Here is a 9,428-nt window from a genome sequence, read left to right on the forward strand (position 1 = left end):
TACTGGGTTATAACATGATGTAAAGGCTCCTGTGTATTTCTTTAGGAAGACAGGAAAGAGAAAAGATAGAGAAGCACAAATGGTTTTGAGCATATGCTGGGAGTTTAATATAGTTTAGGGGGTGCTCAGGCTCTCTAGCTATTGGAGGCTTAACTCTTCAGGTTTTTTGACACACTGATTGAAATCTGCCAGTTTCTGTAGCAAACCTATTATTCACTTGGCAGTCGCTTCAGCTTTATAAAACACTTAACCTGTCTAAAATGTCACTGGAGTCTTATGCATTTTGTGGTAGTGGCTCTTGATCAGTGGAGAATGCATACAGTATGGTCTTTGTTAATGTTGGAGTTGAAGTATTTCTGAATTTATTTCACTGTTCAAAGCACATGACAGAGCAAAACGCGGCTCATTGAAACACGCCAGTTTTTTTAGAAAGACAGGTAATTTAGAATACATTATTTTTAAAATGTGTGTCAGGCATTAAAGGCATTATAAAACAATACGGTGTATTTAATTTCAATGGATTGGGAAAACAAACACCTAAGCTTATTAGGCAGTCAGCTTCTAATAAAGGAAGTTTAGGTGCTGTCATGTTTAAATATCCTCCTATAATAGTACATAGGATCAGAAAAAAACATAAAATAACCGTGATTCTGCAGCTGGTTTAGGTCCTGTTTAAGCAGTATACAAATGATAGCACTTAAGACGACTTTTTGCTTTATTGTGGATGATCACCATGGGGAATGTATCACTGTCAAGAGAAACCACTGTCTAGACAGGTAATTGAGTTCTGCGCTGCAAGAGAACATTTTTTGCTACTTTAGATGAATTTGTCTAACTTTAAAAGAAGATTTCACTAGATCTGGTATTGAACTACAGGATTGTCATAAGACATTTCTGAAGGTAAGTAATGGCAGGGAAAGAAATGCACTGCAGCAAAAGTATTTATCTGCATTATGTCTTCCTTAGTTCCAACAAATATTTAGTTAATTTTTAGTGTTTCATCAAAATGTTATCTTCCTTGTAAAATGTGAACAGAAAAAATAATTACAGTGCATAGCAGCCAAAGGGATAAAAATACATTGAAAAGACTCTGATTTTCAGAGTCTGTCAACTGCTCTAAAGTCTGTTTTCTTTTTGTTTCTTAATAGTTTAGCTTATCTTTTGTGACAGAGAAGACAGCAGTAAAGGACTCATGAAAGAATTGTTCAGGTTTCAGGATGTTGTGCTGTCAAACCTATTTAAAGCAATATTGTTATGTCTTCATAATAACAGACCTTCATTTTAAACAATAGTACTTTAAAAAATATTATTCTCATTAAAATTAATTTCATATGAAGGCTTAATTCAGAATTTTAAGTCTGTTCAGTTATATGCTGTGCCTTTTTTTAGAAAAGCATAAGAACAAATGAATATAGCAGGCTGTAATAAGAAGAAATTCTTATGCTCCAATCATGTTCTTCAATGGACAAATTAAGGCAGCTTGAACTGACATATGTACAATCAAAACCTGACAGAAACTTTTGTCCAGGCAGAATGCATCTTTGAACTTCTTTCAATTAATGGCAGGCCTTGCTAATCACAAAACTGCTGATTGGAATAATAGGAGATGCTATTAGCGTTCAGACAAGCAAAGGTTTTCCAAAGTGAAAGCTGCTGTTGATGCCTTCTGTGTATATTGTTGACTTAGGCTGCTGCTGTTTTCATGTGCTTAATTAGTAGCCTAATTCATCCTCCATTTTCGGCATACACACAGGCACATCGGGGTTGAGTATTTAGAGACTCTGGCTAACCTGAACAGCATGTCTTTAGAGTATGGCAACAAACTGAAATACCCAGTGAAGACCTACATGAACTCAAGAGAACATGCAGACTCCATATGGAATCATTCTCGGGACCCAAGGGCTGTGAGAGGCTGAGGTGCTATTCGATGTATATTCAGCAAGCAGGTTTAAATGTGATGTTTAAGCATATAAACAGTATTACTTTTTTGTTCTGATCCTTTTATGTAATCAAAATGCTTTGCATTGTAGTTCAGTACAATGATGAAAAGAAAAAGTAGAACAGGTTCAAAGTCACTAGCCTTCATATTCTATGCCTATCCAACAGTAATATTGCAATATCAGGTATTCATTAGAAATTACTTTTGGTTTCCCGTTCATCAATGACCCTCTTTCTTGAATGTATTCAAAAAAGGTTTTCCAACATGTTTATTGAGTTTTGTCATTTAACAAAAGAAAAGTTTCCACAAATAAGTGTAACATTTTGTTTTACACATTTGTCTAAAATGTGATTTTTAAAGTGAAGAGTCTTCAGATACAGTATGTATCTTTGTCTTTGGTTGAGTTCCTATATTATGCATTGTCTACTTAAGGGGGAGCCAAATTATTATTATTTTGTAGCATTGTAACAAGAACTTATTTGATTGATTCTATTTTTGAAAATAAAATACCTAATTAGCTAATTAGGAGGTTCAAAAGAAACATCTTTGTTTACAATTTCTCTAAAGGGATGTCTTTGCTAACAATTCTTTATTGTGTGATAAAAGAGGTAAAGAAAATGTTTCTTAATTTTCCAGGTGTTACCTCACATGAATAGGAATAACTAGGATAAACGAAGATGAAGGATCTGTTCGCCAGCCCTGCTGAGCTGTGTATTGATTCCTGAGCCTTGCTCTTTGAACATATGCAGTAATCTGAGAAACCCTTGAGGTCAGGCCCAGCCTGCAGTTTGTGAAGTCCCAGTAATCAATGCCTGACAGCATGTTGTTTCTCACGATAACCAGGCCTCTTATCTGCACCCTGGGATGTGGTCAACAGGTGTGAATGTTTTCCTGTGCACAGCTTGCAATCTTGTGGATATCTGTCATGTGACACCAGCAGGTTTATGTCTGCTTCCTACTGACTGAGAAAATGATTCTTTCATGTCCGGTAAAGAGAAGACTGCATTGTTGTTTGCTATTACTTAACAAAACAGTAGATAGAGAATTTTGAGCTTTAAAGAAATAGACAAATCCAATTGCCATGACTGACAATGTTAGCAACAGAACCTTTTAGCCCCACTTGTATTTCTGCTTCACATGTATCTGTTCTCCTCCCCACTGAGAGCTGGTGTGTGGGGAGTGTACTTGCGCACTCTGGCTGCCATCACATCATCCAGGTGGGGCTGCACACTGGTGGTGGAGGGGATCCCCATTACCTGTGAAGCACTTTGAATGGAGTGTGCAGAAAAGTGCTATATAGAAGTATAAGGAAGTATTATAATTAAGGTAAGAAGCCAATGACAAGATACTTTTAACTGGAATACATATTATTATTATTATTATCATCATCATCATCATCAGGGCACACCTCATCCTGGTTTCTGTAGCATTGAGTGTACTACAGACCACATGACTCCAGTCACTTGCTTTTGCAGGTTAGGATATAAGTGAACCAAAAATGTTTGCTGGGTTTATTGAAAGAGTCCAGCATTTGGCCATGAATCATTTCATTGGCAAGCCCATTTCAGATAACCACAACACTCTGTGAAAAGAGATCTTCTTGTGGTTGAACTCCTCCCTGGGTTCACACTACAGTATCCCAAGGGGTATCTACAGTACACCTATTGCTCATTTTTTGTTGTACCCATCCTTCCATGCATTCATCCATCCTTTATTACTGCCTTCTCCAATAGGGGGTCTCGGTGGAGCCAGGAGCCTATATTGGCAAAGCAGCAGTTGCAAGGTGGGTGAATGAGGTGCCACGATGTCACTCCTTGACTCGCAGATATGAACCCTGTGACAACACCAAGGGGAGGATGAGGAAGTGTAGACAGACTCCCCTGACCCTCCCTCTTTCTACCCACTCGTCTTTTACCACATCACAGGCAGCTTGGCCCTATTCTGGAGGAAAAGGCCTGGGCTGGAGGAGAGGCACGTCCCTCGCTGACAGCACCACACGTCTGCCAGTGCCCGGTAGCTGCAGGACATGCAGAGAGATTCAGAAGCACTGAGTCACAGCGGGCCAGTGACATGACCCAGGCTGGGACCCATGATCATAAAGCTGAACCGGTGCTTGACTGTGCTCCTGTATTGGATGAGCCAGTTGGATGCCCTTTGGGATTCTATATACTGTAGTTGGTTCAAAGCTTAGCAATTTCCAATGTCCAAGAGTGAAGAGATTTAGTACCTATCTATCAAGCCTGTATATGAGAAAGCCCTGGGGTTGTGAATCGTTTTCTAAAGGTTTGATGTGCTTTGTTCAGTAAGATAACGAAAGCTGAATTCAATAATAATAATAACAACTCAGGTCTTGTTAGTGCATAGAAAAGCTTGAGCATAACATCAGAACGTTTCATTTGCTCACACGTATCTATATACCAATTCACTTCTCTTTTTTATTGCTTCCCCACATTGTCTTATTGACAACATGGTAGAATCCACATCAACACCCAGATGTTTCACATGTTTAGATTCCGACAGTTCTGAATCACCCACACATTTCTACATCCTGCATAAATCACTTTGTATTTATCAGTGTTAGATTAGATGGAAGTGTCTGCCCAATCCAAGATCTTGTCGAAGTCTCGCTGTAATTCCATTGTTTGTGTTTTCCTCTCCCACTATTTTTTCCATCACCGGCTCTTGGGTCTCTTCATTGTGGTTGAGCTTCCCTCTGACTGAGGTGGAATAAGCTTTAGACTATACTGTGTGTGTGTATAATGGACTGATTGAATATTATACTAAAGTAGAAATAAAAGCCTAAAAATATGATTGTTTATGTTACAGAAGAAAATGGACTGAATATCCTTGTTCATGGTCAAAGTTCAATATTTACTGAACCATCGTAAGTACTGTATATCCTGCATTTTTATCTACTATGATTAGTTACATGAAACCTCAAAATGTAAAGTACTGTAAAATGAGAATTTGTAAAGTATAAAAAAATCTGACTCTCTTGTTTATATTTGCTGTTAAATTGTTGCAATACAGAATTTGAATTACTTGACTATTTCAGACTATTTTTAAGTAGTTATTTTTTGTTACTGTTCTGAAGCTTTACTGCTTCTACCCTCCATACAGAGCAAGCCAGATACAGAAACAAGTAATTGCTCTCATGGTACTGGAAATGCACAGCATCTGGCAGAAATAAGATTCCTTTTCCCAAGGAAAAGCAACACATGTTATCCCTTTGGATAGCATTTCATCAATCAAAAGCAGAAAAAAAGTGATGGGCATCAATGTTCATTTAATCACAGCTGGACCAGGTATGCGGGTCCTATTGTGCTGTGTCCCAAGAGCCAGCACTAACGCTGCATGAATCTCACCTGGCTCAGAGCAGTGTTTGCTGTTTGCCTGATTTGTGCCGTCTCACTATCCTCTGGGTGAGATTCTGACAGTTCACTGCCTTTCTGCAATGCTATTAGCCACCTGGTTCTAAAGTCTAATGTAAATTTCACCCTGGATAAGAGTATCTGCTAAACAAGCAGTCGGTAGTAGTAGAAGCCAGCAGTGTGATGGGGTGGTGTGAGCTGCTGCCACACAGCTCTTGGGTCTGGGGTGCCTTCTGTGTGGAGTCTGCGTGTTCCCCCTGCAATGGTGTGGATTTTTTCCAGCTGCTTCCGCTACTTCTCACAGATCAAATGCTGCCTAGATTAATTGGTGTCTTAAGGGTGTTCGTGTATGTGCACCCTGTGATGGACTGCCCTACAGTCTAGAACAGACCCCACTTTGAGCCCGATGTCTGAACGGTCAGGTTAGGTTTTACAGCAACTGTGTGTCAGACTGAGCACTTATTGGATAAGCATAGAAACACAAACGCTTCTTCAATTTGTTCTTGATCTGCACTGAGCAGGACTGCAGGGCTATTTGTTCTTAGGGTGTGCTTGGGACTCTGTATAATCTAAATATTTCAGGTACCAAACATCATAAAATATACAAAGACACAACAAAGTAGCTGCTTAAACACCATTTTGTTTTTTTTTAAAGGGACTGTGTAATGGTTCAACCATTTTCATTTTGCACAGTAGCTTTTATGTGAAGTCTTCTAAAATAAGAAAGTGTGCTACCTACTTTTCAGTTAATTTGTTTGCATTTCACACATTCATAACTTGATTTAAAAACATTATTTTGTTATCGTTCAAGTCTTGAGCTGCAGTCTTCCGCAGTGATTTCACATGATAATTCTTATCTTGCCTGACAGTGTGGCAGTGAGTTCTGAAATATGATGGCTGTGGAGGTTAGAGACAAACACTTTTAACTGCTTCTAAAGTCAACAGAAAAAAAAACCTCACTCTAAACATTTCCCTTTGCCTTTTACCTTTTCACATGGTAGAACTGAATGATAAACAGTCATCTACTTTACTATACACGCAGACCACATCATCTTTTCATTTGATTTATTTTATGTTCATTTTATAACATTCCGATTCTTTGTTACATTGCTGTGTCCTTACAGAGCCTTGGCTTGTTCATCATATCAGACAAAGGTATCACCTCACCAAACTATTATAATTAATAATAAAAATAATGATTTGACGATGATAAGGGCAGGAGAAAATCTAAGAAATACACTCAAACATGAATTTAAAAATTGGAAAAGCTGACGTTGTCAATGGGAACGGTTAACTTTTAATAATGTTCCATTTTTTTGACAGATACAGAAAGTAAAATGACAATATCTTACTTGAAGGGCAAACACACCAAAAGTGGTACTTCAGGAGGCAGAGCCAAGGAGACATGAGAAAACCAATTACATGTCACATCATGTCACTTTCAAGAGACAAGTACTTAAGATTTTCCTCCAGCGTAAAGCTTTTTCTAGAGAAAAAAAAAACAAACAACTGATAAAATAAATGTTAAATAAATTTAATTTTAAAACCGTGGTCATTACTGGTGACAAGACTTACATATTTTCATGGAGGACACCATTGATTTTGACGGGTTTGCTTTCCATTTATCATTATGGGTTTTGTAGACAAAAATACAACCAAAAACATTCTTGCCAGTTAAGTAAAATATGAAGAGATTAATTGATGTTACATACTGTACAGCTCACTTGCCAAATTTGCGCAGCTTGTTCTGACAATGACTTAGAAGTAAGAGGTGGATGTACTAATTTTGAGCGTTAACAAATCCAGGACAAGACTGATCAGTAAATGATGTTTCTTGGCCGCACATTCTGTGATTCTGTGGTCACTTCCACTGGCCACCCATTTTGCCCTTCCCCCCTCTGGCACCCTTAGTGCTTTTTACTTTCTGGTGGTCAGATACCCGATTCCTCAACAGGGAAATTTCGTATTTCTGCTTCTTCAGCTTTTCCTTTAGGTCAAACTTCTCCATTTGCAGCTGGTACATCCACTGCCACATTTCCTTAGCCTTTTCGGCAAGTTTTTCCTGATTTAGGTGGTCAATGTTTAATGGTCTGCGCCGCTCTTTGAGGATTTTTGTCTTCTTTTCTCTTTCTGTTAGCTTTTTCCCGGCCTTCTTCTCGACTTTTTGAAGGTAGCCCCCGAAAGACATGTTGGAGAAAGCTTTCTTTTTCTTGGCGTCTTCCTCAGCCCTCCTCCTGGCCTCCTCCTCCTCTTTGCGGAGTTTCTCCTCAGTCATCCGGGTTTGGCGCTCCTTCTCTCTCTCTGCACGGATGCGCAGCTGCTCGGCTCTCTCGGACCGACGGCGCTCAATCCTCAGTTTCAGTGCCACCAGCTCATCCTCCTCCTTCTGCCTGCTCTCAAAGTGCATCTCGATCAGGGACTGGAGCTCATTGAAATCCTTTTCCAGTCTTTTCCTGTGGAAATCATCAAAGTCCACTTTTTCACCATCAGGGATCTTTGGAGGAGTTATGCCGGTCAAATAAGTCTTGGGCTTCAGTTTTGTTCCTTCCTCTGGCACAGGATTCTCTGCTGCATTGCCTTCTGGGACTTCCTCCTCCACATTTTCCTCAGTCCCTTCAACCTCCTCCTCTTCTTCTGTTTCCTCCAGTTCTTCCTCCTCTGCCCCCTCTTCCTCCTCTTCCAAGGCTTCTTCTTCTTCCTCGCATTCCTCTTCCTCCTCGTACTCTTCTACAATGTCTTCTGTATCAGACATGGTCAGTTGTGCACCCTGAGCAAGAGAGGGACAGAGAGGCTGAGTAGAAGGAGGTTTTACTGGATGTCTAGCTGCTAGCAAAGAGCAGATGTGTGCTGTAGACCTCAGAATTTAAAGGGCCTGTAGTGAGCATGTGACGGTTCTCTAAAGCAGAACTTGCTGGGGGTACTAAAACACACAAACGTTTCTATTTTTTAACCTGAGGGCTTGTCCCCGCATCTAGACGCACTCCTGCTGACTATCCCATAAAAGACCATTCCTTTGTAAGGCCTGACAAGGGGTTGCTATTTTAGAAGTGGAGTGGAACAGATGCCCAAACACTTGTGCTCCTGTCCCTGATAAAACACAGGAATGTCAGCTCTACGCAGGCAGGGGAACTTGAGGAGATTCAAACCTTCTTTGGTATTCTGGCCTCTCAACAGCTAAACATCCCAGAACATTAGACACATACTGTAGTTGAGGAATGAATATTCGGGCTAGTTAGTTATCAGTATCTTAGTATATTATATACAGATCATTATAAAATCAAAACAAAATCACTCTAAATTTCCCTTTTATTCTGATTCAAACTGGATTTTCCCGTTCTTCATATGTGGCTTATGAGAACCCATATCAACCACTAGCAATAAAAAGTGATAATACTGTCATGCACAGCAATTTCACATTGTTGTTAATACTTGTGACAGGGATAAGTATTGCCATGAAATCTTTTTGCTGTTCCAGAACTACAAAGTCAGAAAAGCCTATCAAAACAGTTAGTTTAATTGACTTTCAATTAAATTAAATAGTGGACTTAAACACTGTCATTCTAACTTTTCCGTTAAAATGTATCTCATTAAGAAGCATCAATAGACAAGGTATTATCTTAAGAATGGGCACCTACAAAGTAACATGAGAAACACCGCAAGGTGCTTTTCAAGACAGATGATAATGTGCAGGGTGTTACATGTAAAAACTTTAAATAATAAATATTATTCACATAATTTACCTAATGTATAATGGAAACACTGAGCTCAAAGACATTGTGAAAAAGACTTGGGTGTTTATATTGACAGTTACTGTAATTTACATGTTATTGGTAATATGGGGAAGAAATAAAAAAAGACTAACAGAATGTTATGATATATAGTTAAATGAGTGGATTTCAAATCAGGGAATGTTATATTAAAATGTACAGTTGACTAGTAAGACCTCTAGAATATCATGTACAAGTTTGGTCACCACATTGCAAAAAAGATATTGCCACTCTAGAATCAGTCCAGATAAAAGAAACGAGATATATTTCAGGGCTTAAAGAAATGTCCTGCACTGACAGGCTACAAGAACAGAATCTTTTTAATCTTTGACAGAGAAGACTGCAAGAAAC

General features: G+C 39.0%; 1 protein-coding gene across 1 annotated transcript; it reads right to left on the bottom strand.

The window, feature by feature from the left end:
* Positions 1-6,363: 6,363 nt before the first annotated feature.
* tnnt2c (troponin T2c, cardiac) lies at positions 6,364-8,895 on the bottom strand. The gene has a single exon (XM_088923002.1). The coding sequence runs from the start codon at positions 8,060-8,062 to the stop codon at positions 7,172-7,174; it is 891 nt and encodes a 296-aa protein (XP_088779128.1). The 5' UTR covers positions 8,063-8,895; the 3' UTR covers positions 6,364-7,171.
* Between the last annotated feature and the right edge of the window lie 533 nt (positions 8,896-9,428).

Source organism: Atractosteus spatula, chromosome 8 (assembly GCF_055471065.1).
Source record: "Atractosteus spatula isolate fAtrSpa1 chromosome 8, fAtrSpa1.hap1, whole genome shotgun sequence".
Taxonomy (NCBI): domain Eukaryota; kingdom Metazoa; phylum Chordata; class Actinopteri; order Semionotiformes; family Lepisosteidae; genus Atractosteus; species Atractosteus spatula.

What these genes read in the sequence shown, in the direction of transcription:
- tnnt2c (XM_088923002.1), bottom strand. Translation starts at nt 8,062, where the DNA reads ATGTCTGATACAGAAGACATTGTAGAAGAGTACGAGGAGGAAGAGGAA.